At 40.1% G+C, this 24,000-nt stretch overlaps 1 protein-coding gene across 1 annotated transcript in view; it reads right to left on the bottom strand.

Moving 5' to 3' along the window:
- The window catches only part of dntt (deoxynucleotidyltransferase, terminal), a gene marked incomplete at both ends in the record, with an annotated part of 247,276 nt that overhangs the window by 97,561 nt on the left and 125,715 nt on the right, over window positions 1-24,000 (bottom strand). The window contains one exon of the mRNA XM_079843630.1: window positions 2,605-2,853. Coding sequence (XP_079699756.1) covers window positions 2,605-2,853 — 249 coding nt within the window. The remainder of the gene's footprint in view (window positions 1-2,604; window positions 2,854-24,000) is intronic.

Genomic DNA, 24,000 nt, shown 5'->3' with positions numbered 1-24,000 from the left:
TTTCATTTTCATTAAAAAATTTATATTAAACATTAATAGTCACACAAATGTGGTCCAGGCAACTCCTACATTATCTTCACTGCATATGTATTTAAATATCCTTAAAAAATAAAGTTATGAAACTTCTCTTTGCCCTCAGTCAAAACGATTTGGCAGACAACAAATAATAGATTCATGAGAGCAAAGATCGGCCGTTTGATCCACACAAGATGAACCACTACAGGACATCAGAGCCAGCGGCAGACGGCAGAAGGACTAGCCGAGGAAAGGCTGCTCTCGCCGGGGTTAATGAGCGCTGAGCGCCCGATGATCGCCTGGATGTCACAACTCCGAAAACACGAGGTTATTTTTTTTAAATAGGCGCTCATTTTATAAATAAACCACAGATTTGAGCTTTAAACAACTACATTCTCACCTGAAAAAGTCTTAAAACTACATTTTGTGACACAGTAGTATTTTTAAATTATGCAGGGTTTCTCATCACGTCACTTTACCATGTGAGGGCATGAGCAGGCTCCTGATTGGTTAACGCGGTGCGAATTGATGCCAAAGTTAAAAATGTTCAACTCGGGCATCAGACGCGAATTTGCTTCAAACGCGTGAATGCACAAAAACCACCACTCACACATAGCACGCAAGACGCTCAAATTGCGTCATTCACATGAACTGGACACGCGAATGAGGCGGAATCGCGTCCATCGTGCCGCAGGACCTCCAGACACGCGTCAACACGCCTTTCCATTGACTTAGAAGGATAGTTCACCCAAAAATGAAAATTAGCCCATCATTTACTCACCCTCAAGACATCCTAGGTGTGTATGACATTCTTATATTACAAAAAAAAAGTTATATTACAAAAGTCCAGGCTAATCCAAGCATTAGAATTGGATTCATAGTTGCTCTGTTTTTGAAGTCCATAAAAAGTGCATCTGCCCATCATATAACTGCTCCACGCGGCTCTGGGGTGTTAATAAAGGCCTTCTGAAGCGAATCGACGCGTTTGTGTAAGACAAATATCCAAATTTAAAACTTCATCAAGTAAACTTTCGGCCGACCGCCTTCCCTCTTCAATTAATGGAGAAATTGTTGAAAGTTCCCCTGCCGATCGAAAGACTAAAGGCCAATTTATACTTCTGCGTCTGACCTACGCCGTATCCTCTACGCCTCAAGTAACGCGTTGGTTTTCATTTATACTTCTTCGCTGTTGTCTGCGTCAATGTGCAATTACACAAGCAGATGCTAGTAGGCAGTGTCCTCGGGCATGTTGGTGTAATCAAGACAACAGCCGAAGAAGAAGCAGCTTGTTGTGTAGAATGTGTACATTCATTGTCAGAGTATCAGCAGTGAGATAGCGGCTTTTCTTGCAGCTTGAGTTGTTATATCTAATACAAATTATGCATCTCTAGTTGATTAGTAGAGTTAAATAAGAGGCGATCTGGCGCTGGAATGCGTTTGTGAAATCATGCAGAGCTTGTGGCGCTGTTTTCTGCAGCGGTGGCTCGAGCAATCGATTGCTGTTGCGGAGACTTCATTCACGAAATGTACCCTAATGTGTCTCTGTTCATTATATGCAATCACTGATTAACATCTTTGGTTTTAATGAGAAAATAAATAAACTATACTCAGCGGATCTATGTATTTATTTGCTAACATAAAGAATCTCTGGACTACAAAATATTGTGTTATAGCAGACGTAAGGAAGAAACTATCATCCCATTTCTGGACACACACACACACTCCTATCGCAGATTTATTTATTCATTGACCTGAGCGAGAGCGAGAGAGATTGGCAGACCAATCACGGCGCTTGCGGTCCGCGTAGAATTGACGCGTTGTTACATTTTTGGAGTTGGTACGTAGCTACGCCGTACACTCGACGCAGAAGTATAAATTGGCCTTATCGCGACCATGTCCGATCGTCATGACGTCACGAACGCATCTTGAGTTTCACTTTCAACATTCAACACTTTTCCACGGAAGGCGGTCGGTCGAAAGTTTACTTGATAAAGTTTTAAATATGGATATTTTTCTTACACAAACGCATCGATTCGCTTCAGAAGGCCTTTATTAACACCCCAGAGCTGCGTGGAGCAGTTATATGACGGATAGATGCACTTTTTATGGACTTGAAACCAATTCTAATGCTTGGATTAGCCTGGATTTTTGTAATATAACTCAGATTTTATTCGTCTGAAAGAAGAATGTCATACACACCGATGACTTGAGGGTGAGTAAATTATGGGCTAATTTTCATTTTTGGGTGAACTATCCCTTTAACATTGAAATCACTCGCTCCAAACGCTCTATTCGCGTTTGGTGTGAACGCAGCAGAAGACCGCCTCTGCAGAAGAAGATCAACGCCTACTTCATTATTGCAACTTTGGCCCCGCCCACTGGAGTGTTAGTGAGATGATGAGGAGAGACAAACGGATTAAAAATAGCATTACCTTCCAAAGGATCCTAATGCTAGGAATGTGCTCATTTATTCTCAGTCTCAGTTGAGCATTATTCATTTGCATTCGCTACATTTCACTGTGGATACGAGAACCACTGAGGTTCTACACTTGGTCCAATCAGAGCTCTGATATGTAACGGCGCTCATACCGTGGAGCCCGTCCATCCCAGCAGGGCGTAGGCGTAGCGCTCGACCGGAGGAGCCACCAGATCCACACGCACGGCCTTCCAGTCCCGACTCGCCCTCGCCTCCGGCTCTCGCTCCCGGCTCTCCTGCTCTCTCTTCAGCTTCACTATCAGGAAACACTTGCTGAAATGATCCATGGCCTCAAAGCAGTGAGTCGGCAGCTGCCTCAGGTCAAAGGTCGACTCCTGGAAGTCCGAGTACAGCAGGATGTTCTGAAAAATACACAAGCATGTGCAAAACTGATTTTAGTAACAGTGTGGCCTTGCTAATTCATCATTTGAAATATATTTATATATTTAGAACATTTTCAGGTTGCTCTGAAAGGGAGGGAGGAAGGAAGGAAGCAAGGAAGGAAGCAAGGAAGGAAGCAAGGAAGGAAGGAAGGAAGGAAGGAAGGAAGGAAGGAAGGAAGGAAGGAAGGAAGGAAGGAAGGAAGGAAGGAAGGAAGGAAGGAAGCAAGGAAGGAAGGAAGGAAGGAAGGAAGGAAGGAAGGAAGGAAGGAAGGAAGGAAGGAAGGAAGGAAGGAAGGAAGGAAGGAAGGAAGGAAGGAGGGAGGGAGGGAGGGAGGGAGGGAGGGAGGGGGGAGGAAGGAAGGAGGGAGGGAAGAAGGATAGAATGAATTAACATGTTAACATTTTGTAACACATTGCTAGCATGAATTAGCATGTTGCTAGCATGTTTTACCAGGTTTGCTAACATGAATTATCATGTTGGTGGCATGATTTGACGTTTCTAGCATTAATTAACATGTTGTTTGCATGATTTATCATGCTGCTAACATTAATTAGCATGTTTGCTAAAATGTTTAACACATTGTTAATATTATTTAGAATGTTGTTAACATTGCTAGCATGACTTATCACATTGCTAGCATGAATTAGCAAGTTGCTAGCATGTTTTAACAGGTTTGCTAATATGAATTATCATGTTGGTGGCATGATTTGAAGTTTCTAGCATTAATTAACATGTTGTTTGCATGATTTATCATGCTGCTAACATGAATTAGCATGTTGCTAACATGTTTAACACATTGCTAGTATTATTTAGAATGTTGTTAACATTTCTAGCATGATTTATCACTTTGCTAGCATGAATTAACAGGTTTTAACACATTGCTAACATGAATCATCATTTTGCTAGCATGATTTGACACATTGTTAACATGAATTAGCATGTTGATGACATGACTTAACATGTTAGCATTCATTCGCATTTTGTTAACATGATTTATCATTTTGCTAACATGTTTTAACATGTTGTTAGCCTTCATTAACATGTTAACATGAAATATGTTTCTAGGATGTTTTAGCACACTGTTAACACAAAATAGCATGATTTGCTAGCATTATTTAACATGTTAATGACGTTTTAACATTTTATCATTCATTAGAATGTTACTAACGTGATTTAACCTGTTGTTAACACGTTTAAGATTGCATTCATTAGCATGGGGACATTGTTAGCATGAATTAGCATGTTTGTAGTTGTTTGCATTATTTAACATGCTTGCAAACATGATTTAACATATTGTTAGCATGATTTAACATTTTGCTAGCATCGTTTAGCATGTTGTTAGCATTAGTAATGGCCTCAAACTTTGGTTGCTGTTATTATTAAGTGATTAATGCAGAATATTTCACATGCATCACGCTGAAATAAAGTTTGCTCAGTGACAAACATCCACAAATGAAAAGTAAACAGTTGTCACACTCATCCTGCATTTACATTCCACACACCACATAAATATATTTCTGCATAATTTTTCCATTTGTCTTTCCCTCCTATTCCATGTTATTTTGTAGATTGTGGCACAAACCTGAAGCCATCAGCCTCAGGTGTAATTTGCACCTTAAATAAGAGTTTGCTTGATTTAACAAATGATTGAGTGTCGGACAGAAAGAAGTCTATTTGCAAACACGCTCCTCGAGAGCGCCGCTAAATAAACTCAACACAGGCGTGTGATTGGATAAGTCATTGTGAAGTCTGCTAATAGTCGACCCATTGAGCCATTCACTGGAGTGGAGAAAACACCAACCGCTTCCCATTCCCTTAAAGAATAGAGAACGTGAAATACGGTTCCTGTTCAATTATAAGGCTGGATTCTGTAGCAGCGGGACGTCTTTCTCCGTCTGCGCTAACTGGTTCCACTCCACCAGAATTGAAATCAATACAGGAATATATATTCTTCCGTACAGTCACAATAAATTAACAGCAGTGGCGGACTGAAAACATAAAAAGAAGGAAAAATAATGTATGAATGGAGGGAGGGACAAGTGGAATCCGCTCTGGAAGTCCATAGATCCGCTTGCAGGAAATTTATGAAATTTGGCACACAGATAGAGAACAGTCTGAACGGTCATCATTGCAAATTTGGAGTCTCTAACTCAATCGCTCTAGCGCCACCAACTGTCCAAAGTTTCACTTACGTTTATGCTAATAACTTATGAACCGTAAGCGCTAGAAACACGTTTCCGCCATTTTGAATTTTACAAAAACTACTTTTTCGAACTCATCCTAGACGGTTCGTCCGATTTTCACCAAATTTGGTTCAGATCATCTTCAGACCATGGTGTTAAAAAAATTAATTAAAGGCTTTTTGTAGGGATGCACGATATTGGATTTTTGCCGATATCCGATAATTTTCAACTAATTTCCGATGCCGATATCGATACCAATATATGCTTATTTTTTCCCTTTGTTTGGAAACCACCATTTTGATTTTCATTCTGGTTTCAGATTTCTGAGGTCTCCTTACTGAAAGGATACTTGTTAAAGATAAATAAATGTTAGTAAAGTTATTTTTATAATAAGAGTATATTAAAAGCGCTGAAAATAACAATAATAAAGTCAGGGATTTTTCATCCCAGACAGATGCAGTTGTAACCAAAATATTTTATTTTTGTATTTAATGTTTGTGCGCATGAAGTGGGGGTGGCATGGCATCAGTTGATGCTGTCTTTAGCTTAAAAAAAAAAAAAAATACAATTATTTTAGAGCTACTTGGATTATTTTTCATCATCCATTTCATGAAAGTTTATTACAGATTAATAAACTGTATATAAAAGTATTTAATTTACAAGTGTCATGCTTGTGCTTTGACATCATTACTGCTTTATGTATTCAGAAAAAGAAGTAACTTTTATTTATTTGCGTATTCTACTTTTCATTTTATTACTCTAACAACAGCGCCCCCACTACATATATATAACATTCTCCCGGTCGGGCACTAGGACCTGGAGGAGCTTCAGCTGCTGTGGAGGCTGTGCGCGCTAGAGAGTGAGGAGACGCGATTGGGCTAGTTTTGGGCTAGTTTTGTTGTGAAAACCTGGCAATCCTGCGTTGATTCACAAATTCAAGGCAGCATTTAAAAAACGGTCATTATAAATCACCATACATGCAATGCATTTGCTTGTTTTTGCTTGTTTTCACTTCAAGAATGTGTTGACGGTTGACATGATGTTATCGCTATAGCACACCTTGCACACGTTATTGCCGTTATTGTAGGGTCATATCAACACGTTATCATATTGGCAAGACATATCGGCATAATTTTTCACATTTTGGCGTGCTCTTGAGCAAACTTTATTTCAGCGTGATGCATGTGAAATATTCTGCATTAATCATTTAATAATAACAGCAACCAAAGTTTGAGGCCATTACTAATGCTAACAACATGCTAAACGATGCTAGCAAAATGTTAAATCATGCTAACAATATGTTAAAGTTCGCTCGTTATTCGAGAATGGTTGTGTTTATCAAAAAGCTAGGGATGCACGATATTATCGGCACGACATCGGAATCGGCCGATAAGTGCTTAAAATATAAAAATCGCCATCGGCCGATTCCGATATCGGGCCGATAATATCGTGCATCCCTAGCTTTTTGATAAACACAACCGTTCGAGCGAACAAATTTGTCAAAGAGCACGCCAAAATGAACACGAGGCTACATCTCCATAACGCTTTTGTGAATTCTGATCAAACTTGGTGTGTGTTATGACAACCATGACCTGAGACTACATGCACAGTTTCGGCATAGTGCCACCTAGTGGTCAGGAGATTTGAAACATTAGCCTTTTTGCTTCTAACTTCGGAACGGTTTGGTGAAAAATCACAAATTCAGTCCAATATGCCGACTCTAACTATACTCAATTTACCCATATCCGCCATTTTGGGTGTCAGCCATTTTGTATTTTGTCGTAAAATGCTATATTTTACGAACGCATTGGCGTATCGTTACGAAACTCGGTATGTGTCTTCGGCACCATGCCCTGAAGGTACAGATTTGAGTAGTGCCACCTTGTGGTCAAATGTTATAAAACATTTTCCAAAAATCCTAATAGCTTTTGATTATTTTTGAATGTTGTAATAAAACTAGTCTTAATAGATTCCTTGGGTCATGGCGAGAACATGGATCCAAATTTTACCACAGTCGGCCAAACCTCCTGTCCGCCGTTTTGTTTTTCTTTAAAAACCTACTTTTTCAAACTCTTCCTAGACCGCTTGTCCGATTTTGACCAAATTCGAGTCAGATCATCTTCAGACTGTGCGACAAAACGTTATAGATTTCGTGTTGATAAACGAAACTGTTTTCATATACCACATCAACAAATTTGATGGCATGATGCCAAAATGACTCGGAGGCTGTATCTCTACAATGCTTTGACATATTGACACCAAACTTTGCATGTGTCATTGTCACCGCACTCTGACCACAACACATCAATTTTCTCAAAGCGCCACCTATTGGTCAAAAGTGATAAACAATTAAATCATATTACTAGGGACTGTATTTATGATTTCTCAGCCATTTTGCCGGAAATCATCTTAATATGTCTTAATCATTGTTGCAGTTGGTCTGATAGACTTCAGATGACCAATACCTGTGAAGAGACAACTCCAACTCTACCTCCTACAAACCTTTTCTATAAACCCTAATAATTGTTAACAACATGAATTCTTTACTTCAATGTAAATTATTACATTGTTTATAAATACATTGTTAGCTAACTGTGTGATTGTATATTTTCTGAAACCCATAACTTGGACACAGTCTCTTCTGATAACAAATCACTAAATTGTAATGCAGACGCATGCATTTTCTGTAAAGCTGCTTTGAGACTATATGTATTGAGAAAAGCGCTATACAAATAAATGTAAAATGTGAAATGAAACGAAATGTGATGCTCCCAGTCATGTTGGCATAACTTATCATGCCTTCTCTGTGCTTGGCCCCTTAATTGCTGCTTGCAGCGATATTTGTAGTTATTTTAGTATTTATCAAGTTAAACATAAGGAAAATGAGAAATGTTGCCATGGAATATTTCCACAGATGGATGGATTGAAGGATGGGTGATAGATGGATGATGAGTGGATGATAGATGGATAGAGGGACGATTGGATGGATGGCAACTGCTAAAATGTATAAATCAGACTACTTGAAAATTGATATGGGACAAGATATGCGGTTTGGGTTATTCATTTGGGTTATTATGTATATAGTTATGTATATTATATTGAAGTGTGAACAGTAGAATTAGACATTGTTATTTAAAAAAAAATCATAAACAACATAAATATAGATGAAAAACTAAAACTTGTCTTGGCAACTAACTGAAAAGTTACTAAATTTCCTAAAAACTAAAATTAAAATACAAAATACAAAACTAAAAGCCAATTCAAAATATGAACTGAAAGGAATACAAATTGATTGAAAACAATTGCATAAATATGAATTAGTACCATGAAATTCTCTCAAAGTACAAAAGAAAAAAATATTATTGAATTTACTGAAGATAAAACAGATTACATTCCAGGTGTTCGGTTTCAACAGTGAACAACACAAGTGTGTCTCCCAAATGAACAATACCAGAGGGTTAATAAATATTATAATACTATATAACTAATACTAAAATAACACTCAGTAATAGTGATATCTCCTTAGGAAAGACCCAGGGAAAAGGAATAAAATAAGACAGACAGAGATAAACATAAAATAATGCTAATGAGCAAGAGTTTGTATAGTAGCGGCGAGACAAATAAAGGGAAGGGAGAGTCAGGGCCTGAGAATTGATTTCCGCCGGCTACGAGCCGCTCTGATTATCCAGCGCCTGATGGGGGCAGAACCAAGACGATTTACATTACAAATTGTCAGTTTAATTGCAGCAGCCTTAATAGTTGTTGCACTACTGTATCCGTCTCACAGACCATAAATCTGAAGCGCTCGTCTTAAAGAGCAATAACTGCCAGAGGGGTTGGAGCTCCCGCCGCCCTCTCCATCCGTTAAACCCAGAGACGCTCAGTGTAATTGTGCAAACCTCGTATAAAAATAACCTTGTGGTAAACGCCAGCACGTCTGACACCCTGATACTGTAGCAGGGAATGTGAGACTTCCATTAACACTCACAGGGCGAGAAACGTAATTATGTTTCACTTCAGTGTTACGCTGTTATGTTTCACTTAAGTATCACGTTTATCTCAGATCTTCCTTCTGAAGCTCCTGTGAAGGCTAAAAAGCTAATCATTCAAATTAAATCATACAAATCTCAATTAAAATGATAAAAATCAAGGATTTTTAGGGACATCTCTGGAATCAGTATCGGCCAATACCGGCCACCGAAATAAATAATAATACATGATAAAAAGAAAGCTATAGCAAGAAATTCATTCCTGTGAAATAAATAGGCTTTATCAGCAGAAAGCAATCAAATGAGTGATGTTCTTTTGTTGCCTTATGATTAATGACACAGACGGGAGCAGGAATATTAGGCTGCTGTCACTTTAAGAGCTGCACGGATCCAATATACTGAAATGTTCACTTGTTTATGTTTATCAACCGACTGTGTTTGCTGTCGTTGCAATGTCTCCACAACAATGAGGAAGATTTAGTAGAACCGCCAGACGAGACCAGTGAATGTAGTGAAGCAATTTTCGGCGAAATGGCTGAAAAATCATAAGTACAATCACTAGTATTTTGATTTAATGGTTTATCACTTTTGACCAACAGGTGGCGCTGTGAGCAAATTGATGTTGTGTGGTCAGAGTGAGGTGACAATGACACATGCAAAGTTTGGTGTCAATGTGCCAAAGCATTGCACAGATACAGCCTCAGAGTCATTTTGGCATCATGCCATGTGGTTAACGAAAACGGTTTCGTCTCTCAACACGAAATTCATAACTTTATGTCGGCACAGTCTGAAGATGATCTGACTCGAATTTGGTGAAAACCGGATAAACGGTGTAGGAGAAGTAAAAAAAAAAGGACGTTTTTAAAGAAAATCTAAATGGCCGACAGGAAGTTCGGCAAAATTGATATCTGTGATCTCGGCATGACCCAAAGAATCTATTAAGACAAGTTTCATTACAATAGGCTAATTTAATCAAAAGGTACTAGGATTTTTGGAAATGCCCAAACTTTTTGAGTACCTTCAGGCCATGGTGCCGAAGACACATACTGAGTTTCGTAACGATATGCTAATCCGTTCGTTAAAATATGGCATTTTACAACAAAATTCAAAATGGCCAATGGCCAAAACGGTTCAATTCTGCATGATGCACCAAATCTAACAAGACCAGTTTTGTGATTTTTGGTCAAACTGTTCTGAGCTGTCATATCTCCTGACCACTAGGTGGCACTGCGCCAAAAGGCAACCTCAGGTCATGTTTGTCATAACACACACCAAGTTTGGTCAGAATACACTAAAGCGTTGAGGATATATAGCCTGACGTTCATTTTGCTTGTCAAACCCGTGGTCCACTTCGTCTCGGAGCGCATATCTCTTTATTATCAAGCACATCCTGCAGATTAGCAACAGTAGACTGTTTTTTACCACAATCACTGATTTGGATGTTAAGTTTGGGCTTTTAGGGAGGAAAGAATGTCTCCACAATAATGAGGAAAATGTGTTGCTCTTTTCAGGAATTTGGTGGAATACAGTGAAGCAATTTTCAAAAATCATTAAAAGTACAAATCGCAAGTAATTTGATTTAATGGTTCATCACTTTTGACCAATAGGTGGCGCTGTGACCAAATTGATGTGACGTGGTCAGAGTGAAGTGACAATGACTATGTCAATCTGCCAATGCATTGCAGAGATACAGCCTCGGAGTCGTTTTGGCATCATGCCATGAAGTTTGTTGAAACTTTCGTCTCTCAACACAAAATCCATACGTTTTTTTGTCAGCACAGTCTGAAGATGATCTGACTCGAATTTGGTGAAAACCGGACAAACGGTGTTGGAGAAGTTTAAAAAAAGTAGGCTTTTAAAGAAAATCAAAATGGCAGACAGGAAGTTCGGCAAAATTGGTATCTGTGATCTCGGCATGACCCAAGGAATCTATTAAGACAATTTTCATTACAATAGGCTAATTTACTCAAAAGTAATTAGCATTTTTGGAAATGTCATTATAACTTTTGAACAGTTTCATGATTTTAGGCTATTAGCAAAAAAGTTAATTTTTCATGTCTCCTGACCACTAGGTGGCACTGCGCCGAAACGCTGCAGATAGTCTCAGGTCATGGATGTCATAACACACACCAAATTTGGTCAGAATTCGCTAACGTGTTACGAAGCCTCATGTTCATTTTGGTGCGCTCTACATTGCATTTGTTTGCCGAATCAAATTTCCATGACGGGAAATGACCGTTCAGACTGTCTGTGTGCCAAATTTCATAACTTTCCCGCAAGCGATTTTATGGTCTACTATAGACGTCCAGAGCGGAAAAAGAAGATTAATAATAAAACACTTCCTAAAAACAGATTCAATATTTAATTTGTTTATCTGCATGTCATGTGAGCATTAAATTACAACACAAAACTGTGAACAAGCAAATGTGTTGTTAAATTACTAAAATATCAAATTAAAATACTTCAAGTAAAGGTCAAATAGGCTCAGCATACAAGTAAGAAACAATAATAAATATAGCTGCAAGCAGCAATACCGGGGCCAAGCACAACAGAAGCAAACCAGGAAGCTAGCAGCAGACCAACGGAAAAAAATGAGTGAAGACATTTGAAGACAATTTTAAGCAAAAATGTTAAACCCCACATTAAAACATTGAGTTGGATAGAGCCAATGTCATATTTTGTTTAATTATAGCTCCACCAAGAGGCACAATCCTACCATGTTTTGGTATGTGTCCTCGGAGTGAGCCCATACATGTGTGTGTCAATTTTGGTGAAAATATCTCATTAGTTTTGGAGTTATAGACATTTATATGAAAAAACACGTAAAAAATGACTGATCCCTGACTTTGATTGGATTTTACTACCCCTTACTATCAAATATTATTTTCATGGGAGTAACTTTTTTTGTCGCCTGAATCCTTGCAGAGTCCAACGATACCAGACTTGCCAGGTTTCGGCATATAGTGTAATTTAGCGCTTAAAAAACATTAGCTGATATCTTAAAATATGAATATGACAAAATATGACATTGGCTCTAGTGTTTTTGACATTTGGGCATTAGCATTTATCTATCGACCTATGTCTCCGAACTTCTGACGATGGTTTCGTCTCGATCGGACTAGCGGTTTCGAAGATATCAGCTAACGTTTTATAAGCGATAAATTACCGTGCTGCACAAACCATACGCCGAAACCTGGCAAGTGTGGTATCGTTGGACTCGGCAAGGATTCAGGAGACAAAAAAAGTTACTCCCATGAAAATAAGTCAACACACCCAAAGTTATAAGCGTTCGAAAAAAAAATATTCTCCACTAGGTGGCGCTGTTTCGAAACTTCTCAGGCTCCTTCAGGGCATCGTGATGATGACCCATACCGAGTTGCGTAACAATCCGTTCAAGACGAGGCAAAATGGCCGATAGGGTAAAATTGGATAGCCCTGAATCTAACGAGACAACTTTTAGGATTTTTGGACAAATAGTTCAGAAGTTATAAGCAAAAATAAAAAAAAATCGTATCTCCGGACCAGTAGGTGGCGCTGCGCCGAAACGCTTCATGTTGCCTCGGGTTATGCTCGTGATGACATACGATAAAGCGTTGCGGAGATATAGCCTTATGTGTATTTTTACAAGCGCTACATAAAATTTGTTCGCGCGTCTATCGAAAACGATTTGACGAATCAACTTGAATTCCATAACTTTTTGTCAGCATGGTCTGAAGATGATCTGGTTCAATTTCCATGCAAATCTGACAAACCGTTTAGGACTAGTTCGCAAAAGTAGGTTTTACGGAAAATTAAAAATGGCGGGAAAATTCATGACGGAAAATGACGTCATAGGGTGATGTCCTTGTTTCTAGCCCTTGTGGTTCAAAAGTTATAAGCATAAACATGAGTCAAACTTTGGACTGGTGGTGGCGCTAGAGGGATTGAGTTAGAGACTCCAAATTTGCTACAGTGACAGTTAAGACTATCCTCTATCTGTGTGCCAAATTTCATAACTTTCCCACAAGCGGTTCTATGGGCTGCCATAGACTCAAGAGCAGAAGAAGAAGAAACGGAAGAAGAATAATACGAATGCTAATAGATGAAATAAGTATAGTATAAGTATATAAGTATAATTCTGCATATTTCTGCATAATTCTGCATATAAGTATATTTCTGCAAAAACACTCAAACTGCATCCAAAGGTTCATGACTATCTGTCCTGCACAGTGTGTGAGATTAGCATTAGCAAACGTGCCCAGATGGTGGACTATATCCTGTGGATCTGAGCATGCTTACAGAGCTGCATTTGCCCTCAATTTCTTAAGCAATGCAACTTTTTGACTTCTCAGTTTGGAATGAATGTGAGGCTGGAGCTGCTGCACCGTAAAGCACAGCAAAGATTAGCATAATACATTTAGCTATATGCTAACACGTACAAATGCATTCACACTGAATTTTTACATTTTACTTTCAAATGTATGCATTTTTTTTTTCAACCCCCCCCCCCCAAAAAAAAAAAAAAAAGACAAAGACAAAAAAAGAAAAAGAAAGAAAGAAAGAAAGAAAAAAAGAAAGAAAGAAAGAAAGAAAGAAAGAAAGAAAGAAAGAAAGAAAGAAAGAAAGGGGCTATTTATTAACACGAGTCATTGTCAAAAAGGCTATTTAATTTTTTTCCCCCTTCTTTTCCATGTTTTCTCTTTTTTTTACTTTTTACACATAATTCTGACTTTATACACGCAATTCTGACTTTATACACACAATTCTGACTTTATACACGCAATTCTGACTTTATACACACAATTCTGACTTTATACACACAATTCTGACTTTATACATACAATTCAAATCTGACTATCACACAATTCTGACTTTATACACGCAATTCTGACTTTATACACACAATTCTGACTTTATACACGCAATTCTGACTTTATACACACAATTCAAATCTGACTATCACACAATTCTGACTTTATACACGCAATTCTGACTTTATACACACAATTCTGACTTTATACACGCAATTCTGACTTTATACACACAATTCAAATCTGACTATCACACAATTCTGACTTTATACACGCAATTCTGACTTTATACACGCAATTCTGACTTTATACACACAGTTCAAATCTGACTATCACACAATTCTGACTTTATACACGCAATTCTGACTTTATACACACAATTCTGACTTTATACACACAATTCTGACTTTATACAAGCAATTCTGACTTTATACACGCAATTCAAATCTGACTATCACACAATTCTGACTTTATACACGCAATTCTGACTTTATACACACAATTCTGACTTTATACACGCAATTCTGACTTTATACATACAATTCAAATCTGACTATCACACAATTCTGACTTTATACACGCAATTCTGACTTTATACACGCATTTCTGACTTTATACACAATTCTGACTTTATACACGCAATTCTGACTTTATACACACAATTCAAATCTGACTATCACACAATTCTGACTTTATACACGCAATTCTGACTTTATACACGCAATTCTGACTTTATACACACAATTCTGACTTTATACACGCAATTCTGACTTTATACACACAATTCAAATCTGACTATCACACAATTCTGACTTTATACACGCAATTCTGACTTTATACACGCAATTCTGACTTTATACACACAATTCTGACTTTATACACGCAATTCTGACTTTATACACGCAATTCTGACTTTATACACACAGTTCAAATCTGACTATCACGCAATTCTGACTTTATACACGCAATTCTGACTTTATACACACAGTTCAAATCTGACTATCACACAATTCTGACTTTATACACGCAATTCTGACTTTATACACACAATTCTGACTTTATACACACAGTTCAAATCTGACTATCACACAATTCTGACTTTATACACGCAATTCTGACTTTATACACGCAATTCTGACTTTATACACACAGTTCAAATCTGACTATCACACAATTCTGACTTTATACACGCAATTCTGACTTTATACACACAATTCTGACTTTATACACACAGTTCAAATCTGACTATCACACAATTCTGACTTTATACACGCAATTCTGACTTTATACACACAGTTCAAATCTGACTATCACACAATTCTGACTTTATACACGCAATTCTGACTTTATACACACAATTCTGACTTTATACACACAATTCTGACTTTATACACGCAATTCTGACTTTATACATACAATTCAAATCTGACTATCACACAATTCTGACTTTACACACGCAATTCTGACTTTATACACGCAATTCTGACTTTATACACACAATTCTGACTTTATACACGCAATTCTGACTTTATACACACAATTCAAATCTGACTATCACACAATTCTGACTTTATACACACAATTCTGACTTTATACACGCAATTCTGATTTTATACACGCAATTCTGACTTTATACACACAATTCTGACTTTATACACGCAATTCTGACTTTATACACGCAATTCTGACTTTATACACACAGTTCAAATCTGACTATCACACAATTCTGACTTTATACACGCAATTCTGACTTTATACACACAATTCTGACTTTATACACACAATTCTGACTTTATACACGCAATTCTGACTTTATACACGCAATTCAAATCTGACTATCACACAATTCTGACTTTATACACGCAATTCTGACTTTATACACACAATTCTGACTTTATAAACGCAATTCTGACTTTATACACACAATTCAAATCTGACTATCACACAATTCTGACTTTATACACGCAATTCTGACTTTATACACGCAATTCTGACTTTATACACACAATTCTGACTTTATACACGCAATTCTGACTTTATACACGCAATTCTGACTTTATACACACAGTTCAAATCTGACTATCACACAATTCTGACTTTATACACGCAATTCTGACTTTATACACGCAATTCTGACTTTATACACACAGTTCAAATCTGACTATCACACAATTCTGACTTTATACACGCAATTCTGACTTTATACACACAATTCTGACTTTATACACACAGTTCAAATCTGACTATCACACAATTCTGACTTTATACACGCAATTCTGACTTTATACACACAGTTCAAATCTGACTATCACACAATTCTGACTTTATACACGCAATTCAAATCTGACTATCACACAATTCTGACTTTATACACGCAATTCTGACTTTATACACACAATTCTGACTTTATACACACAGTTCAAATCTGACTATCACACAATTCTGATTTTATACACGCAATTCTGACTTTATACACGCAATTCTGACTTTATACACACAATTCTGACTGTATATCACACAATTCTGACTTTATACACATAATTCTGACTTTATACACACAATTCTGACTTTATACACGCAATTCTGACTTTATACACACAGTTCAAATCTGACTATCACACAATTCTGATTTTATACACGCAATTCTGACTTTATACACGCAATTCTGACTTTATACACACAATTCTGACTGTATATCACACAATTCTGACTTTATACACATAATTCTGACTTTATACACACAATTCTGACTTTATACACGCAATTCTGACTTTATACACACAGTTCAAATCTGACTATCACACAATTCTGACTTTATACACGCAATTCTGACTTTATACACACAATTCTGACTTTATACACGCAATTCTGACTTTATACACACAATTCTGACTGTATATCACACAATTCTGACTTTATACACATAATTCTGACTTTATACACACAATTCTGACTTTATATCACACAATTCAAATCTGACTATCACACAATTCTGACTTTATACACACAATTCTGACTTTATACACACAATTCTGACTTTATACACGCAATTCTGACTTTATACACGCAATTTTGACTTTATACACACAATTCTGACTATACACGCAATTCTGACTTTATACACACAATTCTGACTTTATACACGCAATTCTGACTTTATACACACAATTCTGACTGTATATCACACAATTCTGACTTTATACACACAATTCTGACTTTATACACACAATTCTGACTTTATACACACAATTCTGACTTTATACACACAATTCTGACTTTATACACACAATTCTGACTTTATACACACAATTCTGACTTTATATCACACAATTCAAATCTGACTATCACACAATTCTGACTTTATACACACAATTCTGACTTTATACACGCAATTCTGACTTTATACACGCAATTCTGACTTTATACACACAATTCTGACTTTATACACACAATTCTGACTTTATACACACAATTCTGACTTTATACACACAATTCTGACTTTATACACACAATAATTCTGACTTTATATCAAACAAATTAAAATCTGACTATCACACAATTCTGACTTTATACACACAATTCTGACTTTATACACACAATTCTGACTTTATACACACAATTCTGACTTTATACACACAATTCTGACTTTATCAAATGTATGCATTTAACAGACACTTTACCCGAAACGACGACAGAGGAACATTCGTCACAGAGACACAATGGCTTTTATCTAAAGCGACTTACAAATGAGAAAAAACAAGCGATTATTCTTATAATATCTAGACATCATTCAAAAGAATTTGCAAAGAGCTCAGCAACAACTTAAAAAATGCACATCACTGCATACAAAACGATGTTGTACCTCAGTATGTTTGTTTAACGCTTTAATGTGTTTGTGTTCTCGTGGCCGTTGAGTAAACCTGTCCTGTGATTCCCGCTCTCACAGATGAGTCTCCGGGAATGAACAGGATTCCCACAGGATTCCCACAGGATTCCCACAGGATTCCCACAGGATTCCCACAGGATTCCCACAGGATTCCCACAGGATTCCCACAGGATTCTCAGGCTGAGCAGCTGTGATACGAGGAGCCGTTTTCACACACATTAGGAACATTTGGCTCCGGCTCGGAGATAACGCTACGATGCTTTACGTCATGACACACCACGAGCCATTATTTCATCAGAAAACATCTCAATGGGCCGTTAATGCATCGCATTCACATGATTCAAACCGGAATGAGCCATTTGGATCAGTGTTTTCCTGCTAATATAGTTCAGTCTGTAGATCTGAATGCAGTTTTAATGAATTTAATGAAATGCTGCAGTTACTTTAAGAACAGTTTTAAGCTTTTAAATGGTTTAAAACAGCGGAGCGTGATAAAAGCAACTAAAAAAAGATCACTATCTATCTAATGGATGGATGGATGGATGGATGGATGGATGGATGGATGGATGGATGGATGGATGGATGGATGGATGGATGGATGGATGGATGGATGGATGGATGGATGGATGGATGGATGGATGGATGGATGGATGGACGGACGGACGGACGGACGGACGGACGGACGGACGGACGGACGGACGGACGGACGGACGGACGGACGGACGGATGGATGGATGATGGACGGATGGACTGATGGATGATGGATGATGGACGGATGATGGACTGATGGACTGATGGATGATGGACGGATGGATGGATGATGGACTGATGGACTGATGGATGATGGATGATGGATGATTGATGGATGATGGATGGATGATGGATGGATGGATGGACGGATGGATGGATGGATGATGGACTGATGGACTGATGGATGGATGATGGACAGATGGATGGAATGATGGATGGATGGATGGATGGATGGATGATGGATGATGGATGGATGATGGATGGATGGATGGATGGATGGACTGATGGATGGATGATGGAATGATGGATGGATGATGTATGATGGATGGATGGATGGATGGATGGGTGATATATGGATGGATGAGTGATATATGGATGATGGATGGATGGGTGATGATATATGGATGGATGAGTGATATTTGGATGGATGGACGGATGGATGGGTGATGATATATGGATGGATGAGTGATATATGGATGGATGGATGGATGGATGGATGGATGGATGGGTGATATATGGATGGATGAGTGATATATGGATGATGGATGGATGGGTGATGATATATGGATGGATGAGTGATATTTGGATGGATGGACGGATGGATGGGTGATGATATATGGATGGATGAGTGATATATGGATGGATGGATGGATGGATGGATGGATGGGTGATGATATATGGATGGATGAGTGATATATGGATGGATGGATGGATGGATGGATGGATGAAGATATATGGATGGATGGATGGATGGATGAATGGGTGATGATATATGGATAGATGGATGGATGGATGGATGAATGGATGATGATATATGGATGGATGGATGGATGGATGATGGACAGATAATAGATAGATGTATTGATGGATGGATGGATGGATGGATGGATGGATGGATGGAAGGATGGCTGATAGATATATGGATGAGAGATGGATGATGGATGATGGATGGATGGATTGATGGACGATGGATGATGGACGGATGGATGGATGGATGGATGATGAATGGACGGGTGGATGATGGATGGATGGATGGATGGATGATGGATGATGGGTGGATGATGGATGGATGGATGGATGATGGGTGGATGGATGATGGATGGATGGATGATGGATGGATGATGGATGATGGATGGATGATGGATGGATGGATGGATGATGGGTGGATGGATGATGGATGGATGGATGATGGATGATGGATGGATGGATGTGCGGATGGATGGATGGATGATGGATGATGAATGGACGGATGGATGATGGATGGATGGATAGATGATGGATGATGGATGATGGATGATGGGTGGATGGATGATGGATGGATGATGGATGGATGATGGATGGATGGATGGATGATGGATGATGGGTGGATGGATGATGGATGGATGGATGATGGATGATGGATGGATGGATGGACGGATGGATGGATGGATGATGGATGATGAATGGACGGATGGATGATGGATGGATGGATGGATGGATGGATGATGAATGATGGATGATGGGTGGATGGATGATGGATGGATGGATGGATGGATGGATGATGGATGGATGGATGGATGGATTGATGGATGATGGATGGATGGATGGATGGATGATGGATGGATGGATGATGGATGGATGGATGGATGGATGGATGGATGGATGGATGGATGGATGGATGGATGGATGGATGATGGATGGGTGGGTGGATGATGGATGGATGGATGGATGATGGATGGATGATGGATGATGGATGGATGATGGATGGATGGATGGATGGATGGATGGATGATGGATGATGGATGATGGATGATGGATGGATGGATGGATGGATGGATGGATGGATGGATGGATGATGGATGGATGTATGATGGATGATGGATGATGGATGATGGATGGATGATGGATGGATGGATGATGGATGGATGGATGGATGGATGGATGGATGATGGATGATGGATGGATGGATGATGGATGGATGGATGGATGGATGGATGGATGGATGATGGATGATGGGTGATGGATGATGGATGGATGATGGATGATGGATGATGGGTGATGGATGATGGATGATGGATGATGGATGATGGATGATGGGTGATGGGTGATGGATGATGGATGATGGGTGATGGATGATGGATGATGGATGATGGGTGATGGATGATGGATGATGGATGATGGATGATGGATGATGGATGGATGATGGATGATGGATGATGGATGGATGATGGATGATGGATGATGGATGGATGGATGGATGATGGATGGATGGATGGATGATGGATGATGGATGATGGATGGATGATGGATGATGGATGATGGATGATGGATGATGGATGATGGATGATGGATGATGGATGATGGATGATGGGTGATGGATGATGGATGATGGATGATGGGTGATGGGTGATGGATGATGGATGATGGATGATGGGTGATGGGTGATGGATGATGGATGATGGATGGATGATGGATGATGGATGGATGATGGATGATGGATGATGGATGATGGATGGATGGATGATGGATGGATGGATGATGGATGATGGATGATGGATGATGGATGGATGATGGATGATGGATGATGGGTGATGGGTGATGGATGATGGGTGATGGATGATGGATGGATGATGGATGATGGATGATGGATGATGGGTGATGGGTGATGGGTGATGGATGATGGGTGATGGATGATGGATGATGGATGATGGGTGATGGGTGATGGGTGATGGATGATGGATGATGGATGATGGGTGATGGGTGATGGGTGATGGGTGATGGGTGATGGGTGATGGATGATGGGTGATGGATGGGTGATGGGTGATGGGTGATGGGTGATAGGTGATGGGTGATGGGTGATGGGTGATGGGTGATGGGTGATGGGTGATGGGTGATGGGTGATGGGTGATGGGTGATGGATGATGGATGATGGATGATGGATGATGGGTGATGGGTGATGGGTGATGGGTGATGGGTGATGGGTGATGGGTGATGGGTGATGGGTGATGGGTGATGGATGATGGATGGATGATGGATGATGGATGATGGGTGATGGGTGATGGGTGATGGATGATGGATGATGGATGATGGATGGATGATGGATGATGGATGATGGATGATGGGTGATGGGTGATGGGTGATGGGTGATGGGTGATGGGTGATGGGTGATGGGTGATGGGTGATGGGTGATGGGTGATGGGTGATGGGTGATGGATGATGGATGATGGATGGGTGATGGGTGATGGGTGATGGGTGATGGGTGATGGGTGATGGGTGATGGGTGATGGGTGATGGATGATGGATGATGGGTGATGGGTGATGGGTGATGGGTGATGGGTGATGGGTGATGGGTGATGGGTGATGGGTGATGGATGATGGGTGATGGGTGATGGGTGATGGGTGATGGATGATGGATGGGTGATGGGTGATGGGTGATGGGTGATGGGTGATGGGTGATGGGTGATGGATGATGGATGATGGGTGATGGGTGATGGGTGATGGGTGATGGGTGATGGGTGATGGATGATGGGTGATGGGTGATGGGTGATGGGTGATGGGTGATGGATGATGGATGGATGATGGATGATGGATGATGGGTGATGGGTGATGGGTGATGGGTGATGGGTGATGGATGATGGATGGATGATGGATGATGGATGATGGATGATGGATGATGGGTGATGGGTGATGGGTGATGGGTGATGGGTGATGGGTGATGGATGATGGGTGATGGGTGATGGGTGATGGGTGATGGGTGATGGGTGATGGGTGATGGATGATGGATGGATGATGGGTGATGGGTGATGGGTGATGGGTGATGGGTGATGGATGGATGATGGATGATGGGTGATGGGTGATGGGTGATGGGTGATGGGTGATGGGTGATGGGTGATGGGTGATGGGTGATGGATGATGGATGGGTGATGGGTGATGGGTGATGGGTGATGGATGATGGATGGATGATGGATGATGGATGATGGGTGATGGGTGATGGGTGATGGGTGATGGATGATGGATGATGGGTGATGGGTGATGGGTGATGGGTGATGGGTGATGGGTGATGGGTGATGGGTGATGGGTGATGGGTGATGGGTGATGGGTGATGGATGATGGGTGATGGGTGATGGGTGATGGGTGATGGATGATGGATGATGGGTGATGGGTGATGGGTGATGGGTGATGGGTGATGGGTGATGGGTGATGGGTGATGGGTGATGGGTGATGGGTGATGGGTGATGGATGATGGATGATGGATGATGGGTGATGGGTGATGGGTGATGGATGATGGATGATGGATGATGGATGGATGATGGGTGATGGGTGATGGGTGATGGGTGATGGGTGATGGATGATGGATGATGGATGGATGATGGGTGATGGGTGATGGGTGATGGGTGATGGATGATGGATGATGGATGATGGATGGGTGATGGGTGATGGGTGATGGGTGATGGGTGATGGGTGATGGGTGATGGGTGATGGATGATGGATGATGGGTGATGGGTGATGGGTGATGGGTGATGGGTGATGGGTGATGGATGATGGATGATGGGTGATGGGTGATGGATGATGGGTGATGGGTGATGGGTGATGGGTGATGGATGATGGATGATGGATGATGGATGATGGATGATGGGTGATGGATGATGGATGATGGATGATGGATGATGGATGATGGGTGATGGATGGATGATGGATGATGGATGGATGATGGATGATGGATGATGGATGGATGGATGATGGATGATGGATGGATGATGGATGATGGATGGATGGATGGATGGATGGATGATGGGTGATGGGTGATGGGTGATGGATGGATGGATGATGGGTGATGGGTGATGGGTGATGGGTGATGGGTGATGGATGATGGGTGATGGGTGATGGATGATGGGTGATGGGTGATGGATGGATGATGGATGATGGATGGATGATGGAGATGGATGTGGATGGATGGATGGATGGATGGATGATGGATGATGGATGGATGATGGATGATGGATGGATGGATGGATGGATGGATGATGGGTGATGGGTGATGGGTGATGGGTGATGGGTGATGGATGGATGGATGATGGGTGATGGGTGATGGGTGATGGGTGATGGTGATGGATGATGGGTGATGGGTGATGGATGGTGTGGGTGATGGGTGATGGATGATGGATGATGGATGATGGATGATGGGTGATGGATGGATGATGGATGATGGATGGATGATGGATGATGGATGATGGGTGATGGATGGATGATGGATGATGGATGGATGATGGATGATGGATGATGGATGGATGGATGGATGGATGATGGATGATGGATGGATGATGGATGATGGATGGATGGATGGATGGATGATGGATGGATGGATGGATGGATGATGGATGGATGGATGATGGATGGATGATGGATGATGGATGGATGGATGATGGATGGATGGATGGATGGATGGATGGATGGATGGATGATGGATGATGGATGGATGATGGATGGATGGATGATGGATGGATGATGGATGGATGATGGATGATAATACATTTCTTCACATTTCTGG

This window comes from Gobio gobio, assembly GCF_949357685.1.
Source record: "Gobio gobio genome assembly, chromosome: 18".
In the NCBI taxonomy this organism is placed as follows: Eukaryota; Metazoa; Chordata; class Actinopteri; order Cypriniformes; family Gobionidae; genus Gobio; species Gobio gobio.
Note: the sequence above shows the minus strand (reverse complement) of the source record. Positions and strands in the feature narration are given on the sequence as shown.